The 25,768-nt window shown below is 36.6% G+C and overlaps 2 protein-coding genes and 1 long non-coding RNA gene across 14 annotated transcripts in view; 1 reads left to right on the plus strand and 2 right to left on the minus strand.

Annotated features, from left to right (window-relative positions):
* LOC116730869 (gastrula zinc finger protein XlCGF57.1-like) overlaps positions 1–4,655 on the minus strand; it is a 39,110-nt gene extending 34,455 nt beyond the window's left edge. The window contains exons 1-3 of one of the 6 annotated variants that reach the window (XM_032580407.1): positions 4,379–4,655; positions 1,234–2,652; positions 855–897 (exon numbers count right to left, since the gene is read on the minus strand). In XM_032580407.1, coding sequence (XP_032436298.1) covers positions 855–897; positions 1,234–2,652; positions 4,379–4,520 — 1,604 coding nt within the window. In that variant the 5' untranslated portion in view covers positions 4,521–4,655. Of the gene's footprint in view, positions 1–25; positions 2,653–4,378 lie in introns of those variants that run through there. The other 5 variants (XM_032580405.1, XM_032580406.1, XM_032580404.1 and 2 more) reach the window with 5 other exon arrangements.
* Positions 4,656–5,736: 1,081 nt separating this feature from the next.
* LOC116730878 (gastrula zinc finger protein XlCGF7.1-like) lies at positions 5,737–23,834 on the plus strand. 7 transcript variants are annotated; one of them, XR_004341431.1, is made up of 5 exons: positions 5,737–5,829; positions 5,928–6,026; positions 10,294–13,411; positions 15,111–15,647; positions 22,830–23,124. XR_004341431.1 is itself a non-coding variant. In XM_032580422.1 (4 exons), the coding sequence occupies exons 1-3, from the start codon at positions 13,351–13,353 to the stop codon at positions 23,261–23,263; spliced, it is 1,032 nt and encodes a 343-aa protein (XP_032436313.1). In that variant the 5' UTR covers positions 12,093–13,350; the 3' UTR covers positions 23,264–23,311; positions 23,354–23,834. The 7 variants fall into 7 exon arrangements, 5 of the variants coding, with proteins under 5 accessions (XP_032436313.1, XP_032436316.1, XP_032436312.1 ...); XR_004341432.1 differs by lacking the exon at positions 15,111–15,647 and adding an exon at positions 21,909–22,409; XM_032580422.1 differs by lacking the exons at positions 5,737–5,829; positions 5,928–6,026 and adding an exon at positions 23,354–23,834 and having other exon boundaries at positions 12,093–13,411; positions 22,830–23,311.
* On the minus strand, positions 16,337–25,438 carry LOC116731076 (uncharacterized). The gene is made up of 3 exons (XR_004341534.1): positions 25,426–25,438; positions 25,187–25,191; positions 16,337–16,503 (listed from the first exon to the last, which is right to left on the minus strand). It is a non-coding gene; the product is annotated as an uncharacterized LOC116731076 (long non-coding RNA).
* Between the last annotated feature and the right edge of the window lie 330 nt (positions 25,439–25,768).

Below are 25,768 nucleotides of genomic sequence, written 5' to 3' on the forward strand. Positions count from 1 at the left end.
CTCAGTGGAGTTTGAAAACAAAATATGTGTATAGGTTTTTGTCTGGTTGAACGATGTGTGTGCCCAGTTGATTTGTTTTTCTTTTTTTGGGTGGGATTTTATTGTAATCCATAGGGGGGCCTAGAAGAAAACCTTTGGAAACCAAGATGCTCAATTTTAAAAAGGGCAACATTATGTGTTTTCCAGGGATATAGTGCGATTTTATAACACAATCAAGCATCTATGTTACCTTCAATTGTTATAAAAATGCTATATACACACCAAATAGGAAAAAAAGACTTTGTAATTTAATGCCTTGAAATTGGACCTCCATCTTTCAATGAAACTCTTGCTTCTTCTGAAACACCGTCTTCAGGAAGTCATCATAACATCGCCCCACTATAAAACCTTCAACAACATTTTTACTAGCATTGTACCAAGAAATAGCTCAACAGATGTGCAGTTCCACCAGGTGTTTGCTAACTAATTTGCAGACTAGCCAGCAGCTAATTGCTGCTGGCTAGTCTGCCAGTTAACTTACAGACCAACTTGGTACTTCAGGTTCACATTATGCCGTCTCACCAGAGTGGGTCCTCATGTGAACAGGTAAACTCTTTCTATTGGTGAAACATTTTCCACAGATCTCACATGAGAAAGGCTTTTCACCTGTATGAATTTTCATGTGAGAAGTTAAAGCCCCTTTTTCCCTAAAACTCTTTCCACATGTCACACATAAGAAAGGCTTCTCACCTGTGTGAGTTCTCATGTGAATAGTTAAACAATTTCTTGCACTAAAACTCTTTCCACAAGTCATACATGAGAAAGGCTTCTCACCTGTGTGAGTCCTTATGTGAATAGTTAAAGAACTTCTTACCCTAAAACTCTTTCCACATGTTGTACATGAAAAAGGCTTCTCACCTGTGTGACTTCTCATGTGAAAAGTTAAATTGGTTTTATTGGTGAAGCTTTTTTCACACCACTTGCATGAGAACGGTTTCTCACCTGTGTGGATCCTCATGTGAGAGTTTAAACCATCTTTTGTAGAGAAACCTTTTCCACAGGTCCCACATGTGAAAGGCTTCTCACCTGTGTGTGTTCTCATGTGAATAGTTAAACAGCGTCTTAGACTAAAATCTTTTCCACAGATCCCACATGTGAAAAGCTTCTCGCCCGTGTGATCTTTCATATGAGTAGCCAAATGACTTTTTTGAATGAAGCTTTTTCCACAAGTACAACATGTGAAAGGCTTCTCACCAGTGTGAGTCTTCATGTGATAAGTAAAATGAGATCTGCTACTTAAACCTTTTCCACAGGTCCCACATGAGAAAGGCTTCTCATCAGTATGTGTCATCATGTGAGAAGCTAAACAACTTTTAGTGGTGAATGTTTTTTCACAGCTCTTGCACGAGAAAGGCTTCTCAGCTTTGTGAATTCTCTTGTGGCAAGATAAACCATCTTTTGTGAAAAAACTTTTTCGGCAGGTCCCACATGAGAAAGGCTTTTCACCTGTGTGTCTTCTCATGTGAGAAATCAAACCCCTTTTTTCCCTAAATTGTTTTCCACAAGTCACACAGGTGAAAGGTTTTTCACCTGTGTGACTTTTCATATGAGCACCTACATGACCTATTTGAGTGAAACTTTTTCCACACGTCATACATGTGAAAGGCTTCTCACCAGTGTGAATTCTCATGTGAGAAATTAAATGAGCTTTGTTTCTGAATTTTTTTCCACAGGTCACACAAGAGAAAGCTTTCTTGCCTGTGTGAATCCTCATGTGAGTAGTTAAATTGCTTTTTTGATTAAATGTTTTTGGACAGTTTATACATGAGAAAGTCTTCTTAGGTTTGTGAGTTTTCATATGATTATTTAAATTACTTTTGTTCCTGAAACTTCTGCTACAAACAACACATGAGGAAAGCTTCTTTCCCTTATGAGTTGTAAAGTCAGGATCTGAACTTTTTCTTGAGGTTTTACATGAATAAGACTTCTCCCCTGAGTGACTTCTCATGTGTTTAGTCAAGTTACTGTTATAGGAAAAGGTTTTATCACAAATTTTACAGGCAAATAAATTTTGGTCTTGGTGACTTTTCTTTAGCATTTTTTGGTTCTTGTTTGGTTCTGTTTCATTGTTGATTCTTTGCACATTAGGAGTCACCAAAATGTCTCCAGTCTCCTGTTTCAGCACAAGCTGCTCTTCATCCTGACTGGAGAAGGGTTTATTCTCTTCCACTTTGAACAGTTTTATCTCCAGATGCTCTGGTTCTTCTTGTTCATGTTTTATCTCCAGATGTTCTGGTTCTTCTTGTTCATGTTTTATCTCTAGATGTTCTGGTTCTTCTTGTTCATGTTTTATCTCCAGATGTTCTGGTTCTTCTTGTTCATGTTTTATCTCCAGATGCTCTGGTTCTTCTTGTTCATGTTTTATCTCCAGATGTTCTGGTTCTTCTTGTTCATGTTTTATCTCCAGATGTTCTGGTTCTTCTTGTTCATGTTTTATCTCCAGATGCTCTGGTTCTTCTTGTTCATGTTTTATCTCCAGGTGCTCTGGTTCGTCTTGCTCTATTTTTATCACCAAAGGTTCTGTTTTTTCTTGATCTAAAGTGAAGTCCCCATCCTGGTTGCTGAGCTCAGTGACAACCTCCTCCTTTTTACATACACAGCATTGTGGAAGATCTGGACCAACAGACAAAAAAAGTTTTGAAATTTAAGTTAAAAAATTAATAACTTGGCACATCTAAATAGGCTGTATGAAAATTAATTTGATATTCTTTTGATCAAAAGGAAAGTAGATGTGTAAATAGTATGTATATTTAATATAAATACAGGAACATTTATGCAACCTGTCTAATAAAATAACCATGTTGTTAATATAAAATAAACATTGATGCAAACAGTCACATGTTGAAAATCCTGAGTAATTATGCTCCGATTAGCATAAACATTAGCTCACACGTTGCAGGAAAAATCTAAAGTTTCCATCTCTGACTCAATCTACTCAAGTAAAAGTTAGAAATACAGTGCAGGGAAACTACACATAAGCACCCTTTTTTTTTTTACAAAAAGTTACTCAACCACCCACTTGTTAATTAGTAGCCTATTCTTGTTAACAAGCGTAACATAATATTGGCATTGATTAACTAGTCATCATGTAGCTAACATTATCTTCAATCAGTAACAATAGTCAACTCACTCGACTTGTTTGGAAAAATTGTGCAAATTCTTTGTTGTGTGTTGGCTTGTAACGGCTGAAAAACGTGCCAGACGGGACAGATACAGGAAGTCCAGGAACTCCTGCTGCCTCAAATCGAGATAGGAATAATGGAAAGTTGGCCACTATGAGGTAAAACCAAGCAAAACAAATCCCACATAAAGTAAATAACCTGTGGGCAGGAAATACACCCCAATGCCACCACAGCTGGCTTCCACTGAGAGCTTTTACTTGGACTGGTTCATTAAAGCTGTAACTTTTACAAAAATACCTTTTTTCCATATTTGTTAAAACGGTCACCATGTTGTGGCAATATATGAGACAAATAATCTGTGAAAAGATCAATCCCCTCCACTTCCTCCTTGTGCCATTATTGGCATCTGAAAGCAATAATAGCCATTAGATGGCTAATGGTTATTTCTGGTCCGATACTGGTCAGAAACAACCAATCGCACCCAGGGGGAGGGTGTTAGAACTGCCAATCAGTACTGCTAAATGTGCTAATGGCAGAGAAATAGACTACCATTCCAGGAGACCCATTTATCCGCCATCATCAGTAACCATGCTAACTAGCCTTAGCATTTGTGGCAGGCTCCGTTGCAGTGAACAAGTGGCATTGAATCAGAGAGCAAGTGGGTGTCGCAAGATTGATTGACAGCGCTAAAACCCTTCTCCTGGTTCTGATTGGTTGTTTCTGACTGAGTTGTGCATTTCTGTAGTTAGTACTGGGAGCACTGGGAGAAGGCAGACGAGCTCTTTTTTAAAAAAAAAAAAAAACATGTTATCTGTCTTATACTGTCACAACCTAATAACTAGGTTTCTAGTTGCAGTATTTAACTTTTCTTTTCTAACAGTTACATACTGCAAATTTAAGGGCTGACATTTTTCGCCTGGTGCATCTGACTACATGTCCCAGAGTGCTGTGCGGTCATTCAACATTTTATCGGAGGTAGTTTTGATTTATTCTGATCACGTGTCTGTTGTGGTCTATGTTCTTATGGATTTGTGTCACAGTCCTAAACAGATACAGCAGATTTGTCATTCCAGGGTAATTTACTTTGTTGTACTTTGTACTTTAAATAGGTTGCAGAGTTTAGCGACGTCCCAAACAATTTCATTTAACTTTTCTCCAAATCACTTTAGCCCTCTCTTTAACCTGTATCAAAAGTAAAACGTGAGGGTGTTTCGTACCTATTCGGTGTAAGATTATCAGGGGTAATCGGGAGAAATCCAGCAGTCTGCGCTGATTATCCAGGATTTCTTTAAACTCTGTTTCTTCGGCAGGAGTTAACTGCTCGTTAATCCATTTTCTCTTAGGCTGAACTGAAGACATTGTTGCTACAAACACTCAAATGTACAAATATATATCAAACCTATAAACTCGTCTTCAAACTGCCTTCTAACAAAGGCTATGCTAACGCTGCTATCTGTGCTCTGTTTTATCTCTGGTGCGTTTCTCTGTAGCTCCGTCGAGGAAACTGTCGAAGATGTTTAGTTCCGCTTTGAATTTTCCAAATCCCGCTGAGTCATCTCTTTCAGTATATATTTAAAAGAAAAAGAAACATTAATTTATTTTACTGACTGAATTCTCTGAGTGAAACACGCTTTGTAGATTATTCCCAGTCGGATGTTTTCAAGCTTTTGTTTCAATCAACTTGATGATTTTCAACTTAAAGCTATTGACAACGCAACATCTTAAATAAAACAACTTTCTAAAGTTTATTTTCAGAAGATACTTTACATCTCACTACAAACGTCATCAGAATGTATTTTCCAGTTTTGTATTTATCTTCTTACTTTTGAAATTATAACAATTATTCATAACAGCATCTTTACCACTAATTCTCCAGAACTGGATGACAAACTTTACATAATACATGCCAGGTTACCACTCTTTTTTAAGTAGTCTTTGTAGATTTTATTTATACATACTATTTGTATTTGTTTTAAAACTACAGTCTAAGGTGCAGATATGAAAAAACGTAAGTCCTATTGTCCAAGCTTAAACATCTAATCAAATTAAATAAATTAGATATTTCAATTAAACTGAAAACAATTCAGATAATAAAACTTTTTAAAAAATGAGTTAATTTGGTATGAGTAATCAAATCAAGTTTAGCCAAATAAATAAATAGATTTTGAAAAACTTAATTTGATGGAAACCTTTTTTTTAAACGTTGGAGTTCCTGTCTCTTTTTTCAGGGAGAGGCACTTTTATTAGATTGAAATTAATTTTGAAAACCTTTAAGCTGTCTTCTCTTCACCAAATCCACATTTCTTAATTAATATGTCCTTTTTAATTAATATTAATATTAATATTTTCATCTTAAACCTCCTGTTTCCATTAGCTGTACTCAAAGAATAAAGGGTGGAAAACTACACAATGTGTAATTAACATGCGTTTCATTTAGTGAATTGTGCTCCTTAAATAAATAAACTTTGCAACAATATTCTAAATACAAATGTAATGTAAAGGAGGTGTTTCAGTGGGAATCATACAATGCAAAGCGGAACTTAACATCTTTTATTGTTTCGTCAGTGGAGCCACAGTGAAACACACGGAAAATAAAGACGGAGCACAGATAGCAGCGTTAGCTTTTCCTTTGTTAGAAAGTGGTTTGAAGACGGATTTGGCGTTTTAGGTAAACACATGAATGTTTTCTTTAAACAATGTCTTCAATCCAGCGTCAATGACAGTTTATCAGCGAGTGTTTAACTCCTGTTGAAAAATCGTTTTCAGAGTTTAAAGAAATCATCGCCAGGTCCGAGGAAGAGATGGATGATCAGCACAGACTGCTGGTTTTCACCCGGACACCCCAGATAATCTTATACCAAATAGGTATGAAACACCCTCACGTTTCAGCAAACAAAATGACGGCTGGGAAAATTAAATACTCAGAACCGTCAAATGAAGCCGAAGCTGGTTTCCGTTTGCAGCTTCCGATTCGGAAAATGGCTAAAAAAAAAACTACCTTCATAATCTTTAATCTGCTCAGGTTCAAAAACAAAAATACACAAATATCAGAATATTTAAAGCCAAGTGTGAAACCGCAGAAAGGGGTTACATTAATGAGTTAATGTAAAGTTTATTGATCCTATCGATTGACTAATGTTCAGAGATGCGGCCATCTTCTGAAAAACCTGGCTTATCAATTACACCAAGAGGGTCGAAGTTCTTGAGGGGCTGTTTTTTATATTATTCTAAATTGAAAACAAAAAAAGCACATAATTATGTTTTAACTATCTCTTGCATCAGCTGTATTAAACTCATGGACTTGCAAAGCTAGTAGCTTTACGACTGGTGCACTTTATTTATGACCAGTGGTTTTGGTGTATCTTGAAACCAGTAAGTGGCCCTTTATCAATTCACAATCTCAAAAGATTTACAGAAAGATATAGTAATTTAAATTCAATATATATTTTTTCACTTTCTAAAGTCAAATCTTTCCAAGCTTCTTGTCTTAGTTTTGCTAGAATTACCTAAATAATTTCTATTTGCTAAATGCCAGAAAATTTAGCAAGAACCTATTTTAAAGATTTTTTTGTAACTTTTTTTTGAATGAATAAGTTTACATACTTTTGGTCAGGGATAATTGTCTTTTGGGTTTCCTTTGACAAACGTCTGATAGGTTAGCTGACACATCTGAGTTAACTGGAGGGACATCCGTAGGCGTATTTTAATGCCAGAACTGAAACACACCTCTTTCTTGTTCGACATGAAGTCAGCCAAGATATCAGGAAGAGCTGCACAAATCTCGTTCATCCTTGGGAAGAATTTAGAGATCCTCGAAGGCGCCGCATTCATGAGTCCAAACAAGTATAGATGGGAATGTCCAACCGTCGTACCTATCATGAAGGAGATGGGCTCTGTGTCCCAGAGATTAAAGTATTTTGGTACAAAATGTCCAGATTGACCCAAGAACAAAAGACATAAACATAAGATGTTGGCAGAAGCTGGTTAGACAGTGTAATTATCCGCAGTAAAACCTGCTCTGCACTGACATGGGCTAAACGCCACCCAGTAATGAGGAAGCCATTACTCCAAAGGAAACATAGAAAAGCCAGATTGAAGTTTGCAAATGCACACAGGGTCAAAGATCGTCATGTTTGGATACATGTCCTGTGGTCTACTGAAGCTACAGTGGAACCGTTTGGCCCTTTATGATCATCGTTACATTTGGAGGAAAAAGGGTGATGGTTGTGCCACCTTAACTGTTAAGTATGGTGGTGGCAGCATCATGTTGTGGGGTTGTTTAGCCGCAAGAGAAATTTCATTAAAAAAAAAAAAAGAGGGTCTGACAGTTTACTTTAAAGTGTAATTAATCCCCACATTAACTTTTCTTGCCCAAACTGTCTAAATATTATTTCTGTGCAAATTTTGATATTTTTGTGTAAATTTGTTTAGTTCTGTGCTATTTTGGCTAAAACCGTCTCAGTGCCGGCCTCCCTCAGCCGAACGGTGCTTAGGCAGTTGAATGTTTCTATTGTTTAAAGGAGCAGTAATGTATAAAATTTATATTTTTAGCTTTATGTCATGTTTTAATGACATAAAGTCCCTCATCAAAGTGTTGCCTTGATTCTTTCATGCATGTTTGAGAAATCCTTCAATCTCCATGGCAACCACTGAGCTGTGCAAAACACCTGGTTGGACCCTCTTTGCCCTTTTAAAAGTTTAAATAATCTTTCTTCTTTTTTTAACTGTTGATGCGGGAAAGTCAGCAGTTATTTTACTTTTCTATTCGTCTGCTGCTTTCGGATCACAGCATGATCGTTTTGACCCGTCTGGAGTCTTTTGTTGGTATTCAAGGTTCTGCACTACTATATTTTCTGGACCATAAGGCTCACCGGATTAAGAGGCAAATGCTAAAACATATTGTCTACAAAAAAAAAAAGTCACGTAAGCAAAACAGTGAGTTTAATTTAACTTTTTTCTACTATGTATCAATACACTCACATTATTTTTTATCATTCTTCCACAAATCCATCAAAGTCCTCATCTTCTGTGTCTGAATTGAACAGCTGGGCAATTTTGCCATCAAACATGCCAGGTTCCCTCTCATTGTAGGAGTCAGTCTCGTTGTCAGCTGGCCGTTCAGCAATGATGCCAGCTGTGGCAAAAGTTCAGACAACAGTTAAATCAGATACCTTAGCCCCGGCATCCACAGTCCATTCACATACGGTGGCGTAACTCGCCTACCTGTCTTACTAAACGTGCGTTTGCTGTCTATCATCCATCGCTCCCACGCAGCTCGCAACTTCACTTTGAACGAACTACCAATGTCCAGCAGATGGAGTTCTTTTGTTAATCCTCCTGGAATGATGGCCTGTACTGATAGCCTGTAGTTATCGTAAGCATGTCTCTTCACTGGCGCCATTTTGGGGGTTTTGAGAAAATCAAATGTTGTTTTCCTGCATACCGGTGGTATTCCTACCGGAGGAAGTGTATGTATTATGTTATGTACTCTGATTGGCTTATTGCTGCCAGCGTATGTACCGGTATTGTACACATTACGTTTCTGTGTCAGGGACAGATTTTGGAATTCAGTGCACACATAAGGCCCACCGGATTATAAGACGCACTGCGGATTTTTGAGAAAATTCAGGACTCTTAGGTGCGCCTTAGATTGCAGAAAATATGGTACATTGGTTCCTGTCCTAGCTTTCAAATAGGAGTTTTCTGTGAATCTCTCATTCCTACTCTGTTTCTTCTCTGAAGTACGGTTGCTCTGCAGACAACACTCAAATCTATCTACCTGTGACTACTAATGACAGCCAGTCTTCTGTAAAGACAGGATTGTCTTCAGGATGTACAGACATGGCTAAGAACATTTTTTTAACTTAAATGCAATCCAGTGCTTGGGCATGACAGTGCTGTTGGCCCCCTGACCTCCATTTGTCGTCCATTTATGAAAAATCTGGGTGTGATTGTTGATCCTGTTTAAATTTGATAACCATATTAGCGCTGTTATCAAAGCCAGTTTCTTTTAGCTGAGCAACCTTGTTAAGATAAAATCTTATCTTCCTCAGCCTGATTTTGAGAGGGCTATCCCTGCATTCATTACATCACGTTTAGATTACTAATGGTTTTGTACTTTAGGTTGGACCAGAGCTCGCTGCAGCCACTGCAGAGCAGACATAATGCTGCAGCCCGTCTGCTGATGAAAACAAGCAGGCGTGAATCTATTACCCCCATTTTGCGCAACCTTCACTGACTTGTTTTTAAATTTAAGGATTTATTGATTGTTTTTAGGTGTCTAATCTCTGTTTTGATAGAGATTAGTGAGCTCTTGCAGCGCTACACTCCACCAGAGGCCTGAGGTAAACTGAACAGCTTTTATTGTCTGTCCTTAAAGTTAGGCTAAAAACCAGAGGAGACAGAGCTTTCTCTGTGGCAGCAGCCAGACTGCGATCAGTCTCATTCTGTCTGTTGAGCTTTGTCAGTCAGTAGGTCAGTTTAATTTTTGTTAAAAACCACGTCTATTCTCTCTGGCCTTCAAAACTAGTTTTAAAAAAAAAGGGAAAATATTTGTACCTCACTGATTCAACTTTCTTAAATTTTTTTGTAAATTGTTGTAGCTGTCTTGGATTTTATTAGCTTTTGATATTTTCTGTGAATTTTATAATTTTTTAATTTTTTTTTATCAAACTTCAGTTTTATTTTTTGTTTTATAATTGGTTTGGGATTTTTGTGAAGCACTTCGGACAGCTGAGACTTTTGTAAATGTGCTATATAAAAAAATTCTGACTTGACTTTGCTGGAATATTCAAAATTTGTCAGCGGTTATGCTGACACATTGAAAGTGTGTTAGTTGCATTTTAAATGTTGCTGTTATTAAATTATAGTTTTACATCTCTCTTCATGGACAATAGTGCTTCACATGTATGTTTTCCTTATTATTTAAAATATGTTCTTCATATTATAGAAAGACTCTATTCATGCATGAGAAATCTCAGGTTTTAAGAAGATGGCCGCTTATCGATTAATCTTTAGTCGGTTGAAAAGATTGATCAACTCATTCATCGATAACTTGATTTCTAATAAGTAAAATTGAAAGGTGTGTTCTTTTGCTCACATTTATAAGCTTTTATTTTGTGTTTTTGTCCAGATCTCTCACGATGCCTTGTAGTTAAAGAAGAGGAGGAGGTTCCCGTTCAGCTCAATAACCAGGATGAGAATTCCACTTTAGATCAAGAGGAACCAGAACCTCTGGGGATAAAACAGGAGGAAGAGGAACCGGAACATCAACAATTCAAAGAGAATCAACTCTGCGTCAGTCAGGATGAAGAGCAGCTTGTGCAAAAACAGGACACTGATTCTCCCCTAGTTGAGAATCGGGATCAAGAAGAAATTGATTCTGAAAATCAAGGAAAAACTAGAGATGATCAGAAACAACATGAGATATGTCAGACGACCAAACAGCAGAAAGGGACTCTCCCAGGCCACAGTTTGTATTCCTGTGAAGTTTGTGATAAAATATTTTCTGGACAAAAGGGTTTCACAATACATATGAGAAATCACATGCGTGAGAAGACGCATGGATGTACAACCTGTGGAAAACGTTACTATAGCAGAAGTGGTTTAAATCTGCACATGAGAGCCCACACAGGGGAAAAACCATTCACATGTGCAACCTGTGGAAAAAGCTATGGTAGCAGGGTTTCTTTAAATTTTCATATGAGAACTCACACAGGGGAAAGGCGGTTCAAATGTGTTGTTTGTGGAAAAGATTTCCGTCAAAGTTCAGCTTTACATACTCACATGAGAACTCACTCAGATCAGAAGCCTTATTCATGCACAACCTGTGGGAAAAGGTTTTCTAATAAAAGCGTGTTAAATTCTCACATTATAATTCATACAGGTGAGAAACGTTACTCGTGTATTGCTTGCGGAAAACGTTTTAGTCAGAAAAGTCAGTTACGGTATCACATGATGACTCACACAGGTGAGAAACCCGTTTCATGCATGACTTGTGGAAAAACGTTCACTCATAAAGGTAATTTATCTGAGCACATCAAAACTCACACAGGTGAGAAGCCTTTTTCATGTTCTACTTGTGGGAAATGTTTCAGTCACAAAAGCCTTTTAAGAAATCACATGAGAAGGCACACAGGTGAGAGGCCTTTTTCATGTACCACCTGTGGAAAGACTTACAGTGAGAGAAGTGGTTTAGCTTATCATGTCAAAACTCACACAGCTGAGAGACCCTTCTCCTGTGTGACTTGTAAGGCAAGTTTCCGAAAACAATCCTTTTTAACAAATCACATGAAAATTCACACAGTTGAGAAGACTTTCTCATGTGTGACCTGTGGAAAAACTTTCACTCAGAAATGTGAATTGACTATTCACAAGAAAACTCATAGGGATGAGGGGCCTTTCTTATGTGCGATATGTGGTAAAAGTTTCCGTGGCAAAAGTAGTTTAAATTACCACATGAAAAATCACGCAGAGGAAAAGCCTTTCTCATGTGTGACCTGCGGAAAAGGGTTTCTTAGGAAGTCTCATTTAATATGTCACATGAGGAGTCACACAGGGGAGAAGCCTTTCTCATGCATGACCTGTGGAAAAAGTTTCTCTGTGAAATGTAACTTAACTTTTCACATGAAGACTCATACAAATGAGAAGCCTTTCTCATGTGCAACCTGTGGTAAAGGTTACCATAATAAAAGTAGTTTCAATTACCACATGAGAAATCACACAGAGGAAAAGCCATTCCCGTGTGTGACCTGTGGAAAAGGATTTGTTCATAATTCTCATTTAATTTTGCACATGAGAAGTCACACAGGGGAGAAGCCTTTCACATGCACAATATGTGAGAAAAGCTATGCCATAAAAAGCAGGTTAACTGTTCACATGAAGACTCATACAGGTTAGGAGCCATTTTTCTGCTTGTTCTGTTAAGAAGCTTTCCAGCAGAAATGTCCTTTACTACGTCACCCAAATGTGAGACAAAGTGATGAAAACTAGAAATATCAAATTAGTAAATTTTTGTTTAGAGAGGGGAATGATTTCATGAAGACTCGTAGAGATGAGAAGCCTGTATGAATTACAAACAATGTATTCAAATAATAAGTTTAGCTGAAATACTTTATGAAATTCATCATTTTTGGGAGTTTTACTTTAACATTTAAAGTTATTTTTTTCAGTGAGATTGTCAGTGTCTTCATAAAATTGTTTTGAATGCATTTTTTTTTAAAGAACAATGCATTTCAATGCTTTTACTTTCAGACTGCAGTGAATTTTTTAAACTTGGACTTTTGTTATAGCTGCATATGTGAAATAGAATCACTCATAGCTATGTGCATATGAGAATACACAGATACAAATGAGTAAAGGCAAAAAGGTTTGTTGTTCCTTTGCTGTACTTTAAATATTTTGTGATTTTTGTTAGCGGATACATGTTCAAATGCACAGAGTAGTAGGCTACACATGATTTCCCTTTATTTGGATTAATATTTTCTAAAATTGAATCTAGATAACATGAATGCATTTACAAGTATTGACTTGACTGAACTGAATATGAAATCACTTTTATGTTTTGTAGTTTAGTAATTTTGTAGAACAGTTTTCTTTGACATTCAATTGTTTTCTTTTTTTGACAGAAAAGCCAAATTTAGTCATGATTTGTAAGACAATAAAAGAGTAAAACATCCAAGGGGGTGAAGTACTTTATATACTTTTGGTGTTCAGAAATTGCTCTTTTTTTCCATAGGTTAATCTTAAAATTTAGTTTTTTGGCAAAATATACTTATTTTTTCTGCCTACAATAACATTAACATGCCTTTGTATTGATGTGAAAGCGGGACGCCTCCATTTCTTCCCAGATGTCTGACTGTGACATCCGATCTTCCTTATCCTCACACTAAGACTGCAGGAGGATTAGAAACATCATTTCGTTCAAAGCGGAACTAAAAGTCTGTTTAGTGTTCCTTCAGTGGAGCCACCGTGAAACACAGGAAATTAAAACAGCCCAGATAGCTGCGTTAGTTTTCTTCAGTTTTAATGTTGTTTGTAGACGGGTTTGGTGTATTTGGCAAATATTTGAGTGTTTGCAGTAACTCTGTCCTCACTTTAGTCCCAGAGAGAGTTAATCAACGAGCAGCTAACTGCTGCTGAAGAAACTTTAACGGACTTTTATAAAATCATCGTCCAGTCCGAGGAAGAGATGGATGATTATCGCAGACTGCTGTTCTCCCGGATTCCCCTGATAATCTTACACCGTATAGGTATGAAACACCTTTACGTTTTACTCAGGATGCAGATTAGAGAGAGATGGAAATAGGTTAAATAAAGTTGGAGGCTTTGTTAAGGAAAGTTTTTACGAAGCTGAAGCTGGTTTCCAATTGCAGCTTCCGATTTGGGAAATGTCAAAAGGGCGATTTCACCAACATTTTCACCGCATTCAGCATTTTCTTCTTCTGTATATTTTAACGGCAGCTTGCGTCCATTATTGTTGCACTACTCCCATCACTTGGATCGTAATACTTATTCTTCAAATTCTCCTAATAATCCCGGTATTTTTTAAAAAACAAAAAATTCCTTTTGCTTCATTACTATTTAACTGAGCAACCACATTCTCAAATTTAAATTCCCTACGAAAACCTATTTCCATATTCAGTAATCTTCTTTGATTCACATTTTTCCTACTACTAATAAAATCATGTTTCATCGTTTCTGCAGTATTACACCAATTACACAAACCACTAGATGTTTTCACATCTTAAAAAGTGCCACTCAAAACACTATGACCAGTTCTTATTCTATTTATTCTGTATATAATTATCTCCTCCCTCCTGTTTATTCCTCTTGAATAGTTCCATCACATAGAAAATCCCATAACCAGTTAAACATGTTTCCTCCTTTATCTATCTGATGTAATTTAGCTATTCGGCTACCAACACTCACCCAGATAAGTATGACGATCAGAATGCTAAACAAAAAAAACATATTAATTTAAGTCAACAAGCTTGTAAAACCCTGGTTTTGCTCTAGTTGTTGTACTGCCGCTACTCGCTACTGGTAGTCATATTTTACCGACGCAGCGCCGTTCAACCTCCACCTGGCAGTGAACTCTCACAGCGAACAGCTGCTTAAAGCTGCAGCATGTAACTAGAAAAAAGATTTTACACATGCATTAAAACTTTCGCTATCTCCTGACATAAGACCGATAATCTCTGAAAGAAAATCTCTGCCTCCTCCCTGTTCTGCAGAAATACGCAGCTCAGTCAGAAACAACCAATCAGAGCCAGCATTAATCAGCTACTCAGCAGAAGATTTTTTTCTCTCGCATGTTTAATTTCTCCAACTTGAGCTTTAAGTGTTTTTGTTAACTTAAATGGATCAATCTTTGTTACTCCTTCTTCATCAAAGGTTACTGTAAAGTCATAGATGGATTTTTTGCTCTTTCCTCAATACTCTTTCAATAGCTCTCTTCTTCTTACCACCGTTTCCCATTTGTTCTCTTCATCTTGACCACCCATCTCTTCCTCTTCACTACAATTCACACTATTCCAATCGCTTCTTTCTAAATCCATCGTTGCCATATTCTGAATTCAATCGCATAGAACATCCTGTAAAAGTTCAGTCCAAACTTTTCTATCTTCTCCACCACAATCATGCGTGACTTCCAGAAGTGTAAGTTGGACCCGACCATCAGTTCACGGCTGCCTTCAGCATCTTTAATTTACTCTGGTTAAAAAGTTACAGGTTGCAGGTTTGAAACAACTTTTAAAACTGATTTTTCTTTTTTTTCTGAAATCTCTGGCACAATATAATATATTTCAACAAACCTAGCTTCCTTCTACTGAGGGAGACGTTGGTTAATTTTCAAACAAAATGAAGCCTGTTGTGATAAAACAAGTGATTAAAGTGAAGAGTTCATTTTTTACTTAAATTTATAAGCTTTTGATTTGTCTTTTTGTCCAGATCGCCCACGAAGCTGTGTGTGTAAAGAGGAGGTTCTCAAAGAGTTCAACAACCAGAAGAGGAATCCCACTTTAGATAAAAAGGAACCAGAACCTTTTAAAATAAAATTGGACTCAGAGGAACCAGAACATCAACAGTTCAAAGAGGAAGAGAATCAGCTCTGCTTCAGTCAAGACGAAGAGCAGCTTGTGCTGAAACAGGAGACTGGAGACATTTTGGTGACTCCTTCTAATGAGCAAAGAATCAACAGTGAAACAGAACCAAACCGGAACCAACTCGTCTCTCATGCTTCTCCTGAAGATGAGGACCAGGTTGAGGAAGGAAGCAATTCTGAAGACTCAGGAGAAAAGAGAGACAAAGAGCAGAAGCAAAACAAGAGATGTCAGAAAAACATACGGCAAAAAGGAACTAATGAAGGTCCAAAACAAAAAAATCGCAAAAAATCTCACCAAAAAAAAAAATTATATCCTTGTAAAGTTTGTGATAAAATCTTTTCCCGAAAAGACTCTTTGACGTGTCACACGAGGATTCACACAGGTGAGAAACCTTTTACATGTATTAGTTGTGGAATAAGTTTTACTGAAAGAAGAAGCTTAACTTCTCACATGTGGATTCACACAGGTGAGAAACCTTTCACATGTATGACTTGTAGAAAAAGTTTCACCTTGAAAAGTAGTTTAGATATTCACATGAAAATTCACACAGGTGAGAAGCTTTTTGCATGTACAACTTGTGGAAAATGTTTCACACAGAAATGTCATGTAGCTTGTCACGTGAGAATTCACACAGGTGAGAAGCCTTTCATTTGTATTAGTTGTGGAAAAAGTTTCACTAAAAACCATCATTTAACTACCCACATGAAGATTCACACAGGTGAGAAGCCTTTTGCATGTAAGACTTGTAGAAAAAGTTTCACCTTGAAAAGTAATTTAGATATCCACATGAGAATTCATACTGGTGAGAAGCCTTTCACGTGTACAACTTGTGGGAAATGTTTCACACAGAAATGTCATTTAGCTTGTCACATGAGAATTCACACAGGTGAGAAACCTTTCACATGTATGACTTGTAGAAAAGGTTTCACCTTGAAAAGTAGTTTAGATATTCACATGAGAATTCACACTGGTGAGAAGCATTTCTCATGTTTTACTTGTGGAAAATGTTTCACCTATAGAAAAAGTTTAAATATTCACATGAGAACTCACACAGATGAGACGGCATAATGTGAACCTCAAGAACCAAGTTGCCCTGTAATTTGCCGTTCATGTTGCAATTACACCTTAATGAAGGTACGTTCTTCATTCAGGATAGATGGATATCATGTTGTGATTAAGTTTTAACACCGTTGTTTCTATGGATCCATTTTCTTCAATTGGGTGAGCAAACTCCTTAACTCAGTAAGCCTTAAGCGATCAGTAGTGCACTACTGGGGCCAGATAACGTGACATTTAGTTTGTTCCATTAATTGTAGTGTGTTTGATCTATATTTTTTTAACTTTGTATTTCTTTTCTTGCATTATTGAATTTATATATTTATTTTTAGGAAACTTAGGTAGTAATTACAGCTGCATGCGGATACAGATATGTTTGTAAATAAAATATAGTTTGTAATTCTCGTGTAATAAACTCTTCAATAAAATTTAATAACAACATGGTCTTTTTTCAGTTTGGCAGAGAATTTTGACTTTAAAGGTGTGTGAGTGTATGTGCTTATTATTATCCTGATTTACAGTACATTCGTCTTTGCTCCACTGCAAATCCCAGAGGTTCTCTGAGAAGCAAAAAAAGGGAAATTTAAGATCATCAATCAATCAAGTTTATTTGTATAGCACATTTCAGCAACAAGGCAGTTCAATATAAATTTCTGCAACTGAGAAATTCTAATAGGACAGACCTGTTCCAGTAACTAGAGAGAGATTAATTTTTGTCTTTATATTTCTTTATTTGAAGACACTGGTGATCAACGTCTCATTTCACTGAACACACATCACATGAATATTTCTGAGCTTAATCTCACAGTTTGAGGGTTGTTCTTCGTTTTGTTTAGATTTGTTTTTACCTTTGGAGCTCAGAATTTATTTATTTTTTTACTAGAGAATTTTAGAGATTAATGTCAAAATGTATTTATTTATTTATTTTTATTAGAATTTACTTTTTTTATTTACAATAACTAAATAATCCCTGGTTAAGCTCCTTATTTGTTGTATTCCTTTTTTGGCGTTTGTTGCCTTTATTTAATTTTGTTTTGTGTAGTATATGATTAACTTCCGGATTTTGATTTGATGCTTTTATTTTGATGAGAGGGCTTCTGCTGTTTATGTTGTGCAGCGGCAGTTTGGCAACTGAAGCAACAGAAGATAAGTGCTACCCCCATCAATGAAACAGGGTCTTATCACTCTGATCCCTAAATTAAATAAAGACCATTTAATAACAGATAATTGGTGTGGAATCACTCTATTAAATAATGGTTATAAAAGTTTGGCCTCCATATTAGCTAATAACCTGAAAAATGGTTTAAATGATATTATACATGAATCTCAAAATGTCTTTATGCCTGGACGCAATATTTCTGATATTCGATTAGTGCTTTTATTAGTTGATTATAAAGATCTTATTCCTGGTGATCCAATTATTCTGTTTTTAGATTATCAAAAGGCCTTTGATACAGTTAGTCACAACTTTACTTTTGACACATTGTCCTTTTTTAACTTTGGTGCTTTTTTCATTAAAGCCTTTAAGACACTTTATAGAGATAATAACAGTTCTATAAAACTCCTACATGGCACATCTAGCCGATTTAGTATCAATAAAGGGTTTCGTCAGGGTTGTCAGGCCTCCCCTTACATTTTTCTGCTTGTTGGCCAAATTCTAAATTATTTAATCAGACAGAGCTCATTTGAGGGAATTAAAATATTTGTTCAAGAACTTAAAATTTCACAACTTGCTAATGATGCAACAGTATTTTTAAGAAATTCGAATGAAATTCCTGTAGCTCTGTTATAGCTAAATTCTCAGGCATTTCAGGATTGAAGCTCAATCTAAAAAAAAAAGTGAAATCCTTCCCTTATTTACAACTGCTGTTACTGAAATGTGTAATATCCCTGTAACTTACCTAGGAATTCAAATCTCCACTGACCACAATAACATGGGTATTAATTTTACTCCTGTTTGTGAATCAATTAAAAAGAAACCTAACACTTGGTTAGCTAGGGATGTAACTATTCAGCAAAGCAGAAGGAATGTCAAGGGCGTCATATCTTTTAGCATCATTAGATGTTAATAAATCATTCTGCTCTGATCTGGATAAAATTCTCTTCAAGGTTATATGGAAAAATAAGGCCCATAAAATAAAATAAAAATCTGTTCTGTCCAACTCTTTAGCTGAAGAAGGTTTAAATGTTTTGACTTTTACTGCCTTTAATCAAATGTTAAAAATTAATTGGATTAAAAGATTTCTAAAAACTCAAAATTCCATGTGGAATATTTTCCCAAATCATCAGTGAACTAGGGGCTCTAAAAGTTTTTATTGCGTTGTCCTTTCTCAGTTGGGAAACTTCCAGTCAAATTAGTTAAATTTCATCAGCAGGTTCTGTTATATAAACACATCTACTCTCCTCATTACTGCATCATATGGAACAATGCTTATATAATACATAAAAACAAATCAAACGTTACGGTTTTAGAGCGCGGTTGGCTTACACTGTCTTTGTGTGTGTGTGTGTGTTTGTACAGCTCTTATGGTGAAACTCACGGTTTGCACCCAATAAACCTCACTGTTCAACAGAAAAGCCACAATCCTTCATTTAGGGGTGGGGGTAACAACAATAACATTAACACGCCTTTGTATTGATGGTCAGACGGGACGTTTGTCTGTTTCACATTCAGAGGGAATTAGGAGATTCAAAGCGGAACTAAACGTCGGTTTCGTGTTTCTTCAGTGGAGCCACCGTGAAACACACAGGAAATGAAAACAGAGCACAGGTAGCGGCGTTAGCTTTTCTTTTGTTAGAATGTAGCTTGAAGACGGTTTTGATTTATTTGGCAAATATTTGAGTGTTTGCAGCAACTCTGTCTTCAGTTCAGTCCCAGAGAGAGTTAATCAACGAGCAGTTTATCCCTGCTGAAGAAACTTTAACGGAGTTTTATAAAATCACCGTCAAATCCGAGGAAGAGATGGATGATCAGCGCAGACTACGGACTCCCCAGATAATCTTACATCGAATAGGTAAGAAACACCTTTACGTTTTACTGGTGACACAGAATAGAGATAGTTGGAAATGGGTTAAATAAAGTTTCCATGCTGGGTTAAGGAAAGTTTTAACACGTGTTACGCCCAGAAACGCATGTCTGTCGCGGGAACGCGCGTCGCTCTAAACTCTCCTATTGATGAGAAAACTGACTGAAATGTGACCGACGAGACAACTATTAAAAATATTCGTAACATTATCATGGTTATTTTCCATGTAGGCCCTAAAACCTTCGTATCTTTTAGCAGATTTTGACAGCATAAAAGTCTAGCACGACCTCTGCTAGAGAGATGGGAACCAACGTGAGCAGAAAGTGGAGAATTTTCCGTCATTTATGTTTCATTGAATCCGGTTGTAACCATTTCCCAGCTAGACTTAAATGTGAAATATAAAAGGAATACATTATGACTAGATAACAAGGTGAGAAATAAGTTTTAACCAAGAAAAAAATAAAGAGGGAGGGAAGTAGGTCAGTTATGCTTGACTTTGACTTAAATAGATGTGCTGTGGAATAAGGTGTGTTTTGGTTCAGCTTAAAAAAAAAAAAAGGCGACCTACACACAAACTGACAGATCATCAGTAAAGCAGTTGTTTAAATAAGCTAATCAGCCACTGCTGTGTTAGACTGGCTAATAGCAGCGGTGGCTGATCTACCACAACAATCACTTATTAATAATCACAAAATACACGTTACAGTTCTGTCAAGCCGAAGGGCAATAAACAATCAGAACGAAGTTAATTATTAACAACATTTATTGTTACACACATAAAAGGGATTCCCCGTTAACTTCATCCGTCGTTTGTCAACCTGATAATGTGCGACCAGAATTTAACCACTTCAGGTGGATAAACCACAATGTTCACTGCAAACTTAAGATGCACCCGATACACTGCAAACATGATCACATGCAATTCAAACTAGAGATCAAACCAAACAGGATCGGGTCTCAATTATTGAAGATTAACAGAGACATTGGATATGGAAATTCTGGGAGGTGACCCAAAAACAAACGGAGGACAAAACAAAAAAATAAATGAAAAGTTGTTAGCCCGCCCTCACAAGTACTAAGTCCTACCTGGTCGGACTAACAAAATAAAAACTCTAAAAGGACAGCAGGACGCAGTGTCAACACTATAAAACAAAAACACAAAAATTACTAAATGCTTATTAAATCATTTTAATCAAGTCAATCTAAAACACGTTAAAAACACTGCATACATGCATCGCATTAACCAGTACTCTAAGATCAACCTTGGTCTAGCAGATCTGGTGCAGCCCTACCAGATAAAAACGATAGAAAAAAAACATACAATTCATTCTGATTAAGAGACTAATGCTTAAACCTACCTGCGGCGTCGAACAACCACACACCCAGGTAACGCTACCACCGGAACGTCATTAATAATGCAGCCCTGTATAAAAACACCAAATCAGCACAACTTACTTAAGAGAATCACTTTAAAACAGTTTCCCTCCAACCTACCATAGCCAGCAAACAGCGTGGGCCCAACACACACCTGGTCTCACACACAGGAAATTAACGCTTGGCCACCACCCTTCCAGTTTCCCTTTTATGGAGGCTCAGGCTGTGGAGAGTGCGACACCTAATGGTACCACCTGTTACACACATCAAGCCTAAAAACCCAAATCTGTAACGAACTGAATGTTCTGTTCTATGTGGGGGTAATGGTTTACTGGTTTTGGTGCTGAATCCTGATATATATAGTTGTGTTGTTGTTAGTTGCTATGGCAACAAGTCTACTTGACAGAACACGAGAAAAAAAAGGGGAAATTTTGAGTTATTTTTCCATTGCATAGCACTAAATGAATCCTACCTACATCTCCAGGTCTCACTTTAACAGACTAGTTCTACCGGCTATGAACAGCATGTAAAAGAATAGTCTGATTAGGGAGGGAAATACATTTGTGGTACAACCTTGTGTGGCAATAGTTTTATAAAATGTTACGCAAATTACCTCATTTTGTTTGACATCCTCCATATAAAATCCAAGCCACTGCCAAATTATTCATCCAGCTAGACTAGTTAATCTGACTCCTCTTCAGTTACCGTCTCATTCAGCTGCTCGCCTCAAACTCTCGCTGTCACCATGTTATTTGTTTTCTCCGCGCAGCGTGATTGTTAGAAGATTTTCAAGTTGAGAGGGGAGAGGATGCTATGAATGCACCTACGGAGCATTCATAGGGTGTGGGATAAACCATTCTCGCAGCGAATTTGATGGTGAAAGGTTATTATTTGAACAACAATTTATACTTGATAGTTGCGATATAGCCATTTTAATTATCGTACATTGAAAATGCATCGCCCAGCCCTTGTTGTAATCTTTAAAATTATTTTATTTTTATATTTTCTGAAATTTCTGACAAAATGTTATATATTTACACAAACCTAGTTCCGCTCTCGTCAAAGGGACATTGTTTCAAAGTCATACTTTCAAAGAAAATAAAACTTGTTCAGATGCACCAAGTGATTAAAGTGAAGTGTTTGGTTTTTATTTAAATTTTTAAACTTTTGTTTGTCTGCTTGTCCAGATCGCCCACGATACTGTGTGTGTAAAGAGGAGGTTCTCAAAGAGCTCAGCAACCAGAAGAGGAAGTCCACTTTAAATGAAAAGGAACTGGAAGATCAACAGTTCAGAGAGGAAGAGAATCAACTCTGCATCAGTCAGGATGAAGAGCAGCTTGTGCTGAAACACGAAACTGGAGACATTTTAGTGACTCCTTCTGATGTACGAAAACTCAACAATGAAACGGAACCAAACCGGAACCAACTCGTCTCTCAAGCTTTTCCAAAAGATGAGAACCAGGTTGAGGAAGGAAGCAATTCTGGAGACCCAGGAGAAAAGAGAGACAAAGAGCAGAAACAAAACAAGAGATGTCAGAAAAACATACGGCAAAAAGGAACTACTGAAGGTCCAAAACAAAAGAAGTACAAAAAATCTCACCTAAAGAAAAAACTATATCCTTGTACAGTTTGTGATAAAATCTTTTCCAGAAACGAGTGTTTGACGAAACACACAAGAATTCACACAGGTGAAAAACCTTTCACATGTATTAGTTGTGGAAAGAGTTTCACTCGGAAATGTAGTTTAGCTTCTCACATGAGGATTCACACAGGTGAGAAGCCTTTCCCATGTATTAGTTGTGGAAAGAGTTTCACTCAGAAAAGTCAGCTAGCTATTCACATGAGGATTCACAAAGGTGAGAAGCCTTTCACATGTATTAGTTGTGGAAAGAGTTTCACTCAGAAAACTAATTTAGCTACTCACATGAGGATTCACACAGGTGAGAAACCTTTCACATGTATTAGCTGTGGAAAGAGTTTCACTCGGAAAAGTTATTTAGCTACTCACATGAGGATTCACACAGGTGAGAAGCCTTTCACATGTATTAGCTGTGGAAAGAGTTTCACTCGGAAAAGTTATTTAGCTACTCACATGAGGATTCACAAAGGTGAGAAGCCTTTCACATGTATTAGTTGTGGGAAGAGTTTCACTCAGAAAAGTAATATAGCTACTCACATGAGGTGTCACACAGGTGAGAAACCTTTCCCATGTATGACTTGTGGAAAACGTTTTACCCATAGAAAGAGGTTATATATTCACATGAGGAGTCACACTGGTGAGAAACCTTTCACATGTATTAGTTGTGGGAAGAGTTTTACTAAAAAATGTAGTTTAACTATCCACATGAGGATTCACACAGGTGAGACACCTTTCCCATGTATGACTTGTGGAAAACGTTTTACAGAGAGAAAAATATTAACTTCTCACATGAGGATTCACACAGGTGAGAAACCTTTCACATGTATTACTTGTTTAAAAAGTTTCAGCCATAGAAAGAGTTTATATATTCACATGAGAACTCACAGCAGTCAGACTATTTAATGTGAACCTCAAGTACCAAGTTGCTCTGTAACTTGTCTTATTCTGTAATTACACCTGAGTGAAGTTGCTCCTCCATATCTCCTCCCACAGTCTTCAAATCTAACAAAGTTGCTGTCAAACATTTTTGCAGCAAAAAAAGTCACTTTGCTGCTTTTGCTTTGAAAATATTGATGATAACCTCAGATGACCTCTGGATAACTTTTTTTCTTTTTTACTAATATCTTTAAAATTATATATGAAGACAGTGGGGTGAGTTGTGGGAGAGCAACTTCACTGAGGTAGTAATTACATCTGGATCACATTTTAAAATATTTAGTTTAGTTAAAGCAGCTTTTCAGTTAAGAGTTATAATTGTAGTCACATATTAGATTCATGTTATGGGTTCATGTTTGGACCGGTAGACTACAGCTACTAGGATTGGGATTAATGTTTTCTGTATTTGAATGTAAACATCACTCATTATTATTTGCATTATTTTTTATGTTTCTGATTGAGGAACGAAATCCTGAATCAGAGTGAATGCCAGACTTTGTGGTTTTTATGTAATAATAACGTAAATTTCCCATTGTGATGGGTTTTTTTCCCCAGTTTAGCTGTGGATTGTGACTCGTTTAAAGGTGTAGTTGGTGGCTGCATGTGTCAGTGAAACCAAGCTTAGACTAGTTGGACACCATCTGTTTTATTCACCAAGATTATATTCAAATTGAAGTTACCAAGAATGTATTTTAATTGTGTAAGATATTAAAAATGTATAAATTACATTACAAAAGTGACTAAAAAAGAAACTGTACCTATAATCCTTATATAATAGTCAATTTAACATGTTCTACCTTCTATCATTATGTTCAACCTACTTGTGAGTAAAAAGTAAAGTTGAATTATATCTTCTTCATTCACTTAACATTTATCTGTATTTACAACTGTATGTTTAGTCTTGAAATGAATAAAAGATTTTTCACCATGTGTTGTGCAATATAACAGGCAAAAAGCTACAAGAAAAAAATATTTTTAAGAGAGTGAGATTGTTTGACAGATTTCAAAACGTACACACTGCCAAAAATGCAAATAAACTGTTCATTTAGTTTACATAGCAACAGCAGCAATGATTAAAATTAGACAGTTAAGATGTGATGAGTAGTGACCACAAACAATTTCACAAAATGACAACTTATATCTGAAAGAACATAAGCTCTTCTTTTAAGTTTTTTCATTGTCAAAAGACAAAAATCAAAGTTAGTTTTCAACTTGTGTAAAAAACTAAATGATGCTTTGTCTACTTGTTTCTTGACATGACTGTTTTATTAATAAAAAACAAAACAATGGAAATCCATGGAAGCAGCTTCAATGGAAAAAAACATTTGAATTAGAAAGCAGCTTTAAGAAACCCAATTAGTGCACATAGAAACACAGAATGTCTGCATGAAAATTAGTTGTTAGTTAAATATAAACATTTCTCAAGTATTTTGTGTCACTTGTATATCTGAATAGCTTAACAAATGGATTATTTCTCAAGAATTAGTTGGTTTTTAGGTTGTAGTTCTGCAATAAAAAGCTACAAAATATAAATGGATCCCTTTGTTCTTTCACATCAGACACTTTGGCCCCTTTATGTTAAGCACAACATATCTGGTGATTGCAGGTAGACAATATAGCACTCCCCTCTGAGCAACTTGTAAGACGAAGGAAATTGTTAGAGTTTATATTGTGACCTGATGCTGGCTTATTAAAATCCATGCAGTGTTGTAAATACAGGAAAAGTCGCTGTGTTCCGTCCTCAACATGTTAAAATCTCCATCAGATCTTGCAGAAGATCATATTTCTCAGATAACTTTAAGTCCTTTATTCAGAGGCAGGATATTTTAGTCAATTTTGAGGCATAAAGAACGTGGTTTGATCATAAAGTGAAAGGATGAGCTGAAAGACTCCAGCTGAGAATTTAACAAGAATCACTAATGATTATACCTCAACGTCTATGAAGTTTAATCAAAATACAGCTCATCTAAAAATGTTATACGTCCAGGATGCAACAGAGGAAGGCATCTAGGTTGCATGCAGTTTCATGTGTTTATTCAAACTACATTTAATGCTGAAAGATTTTTTACACCTGTGACACTGAAACGGTTTCTCTCCTGTGTGACTTCTCATGTGTTCAGTTAAATCACAGGTGTCAAACTCCAGTCCTCGAGGGCCGCTGTCCTGCAGTTTTTAGATGTGCCACAGGTACAAAACAGTGGAATGAAATGACTTAATTACCTCCTCCTTGTGTAGATCAGTTCTCCAGAGCCTTAATGACCTAATTATTCTATTCAGGTGTGGTGCAGCAGAGGCTCATCTAAAAGTTGCAGGACACCGGCCCTCGAGGACCGGAGTTTGACACCCCTGAGTTAAATGAATCTTTTGCCTGAAGCTTTTTCCACAGGTGGAACATGAGAAAGGCTTCTCAACTGTGTGAACTCCCAGGTGTTTGTTCAAAAGAGTTTTTGTAGTAAAGCCTTTTCCACAGGT

Source organism: Xiphophorus hellerii, chromosome 13, assembly GCF_003331165.1.
Source record: "Xiphophorus hellerii strain 12219 chromosome 13, Xiphophorus_hellerii-4.1, whole genome shotgun sequence".
NCBI lineage: Eukaryota > Metazoa > Chordata > Actinopteri > Cyprinodontiformes > Poeciliidae > Xiphophorus > Xiphophorus hellerii.

What these genes read in the sequence shown, in the direction of transcription:
- LOC116730878 (XM_032580421.1), top strand. Translation starts at nt 13,351, where the DNA reads ATGGATGATTATCGCAGACTGCTGTTCTCCCGGATTCCCCTGATAATC. An exon ending in GATAATCTTACACCGTATAG is followed by an intron (nt 13,412 to 15,110) that starts GTATGAAACACC and finishes CTTTTTGTCCAG; the next exon opens with ATCGCCCACGAAGCTGTGTG. An exon ending in TCACACGAGGATTCACACAG is followed by an intron (nt 15,648 to 22,829) that starts GTGAGAAACCTT and finishes GGATTCACAAAG; the next exon opens with GTGAGAAGCCTTTCACATGT.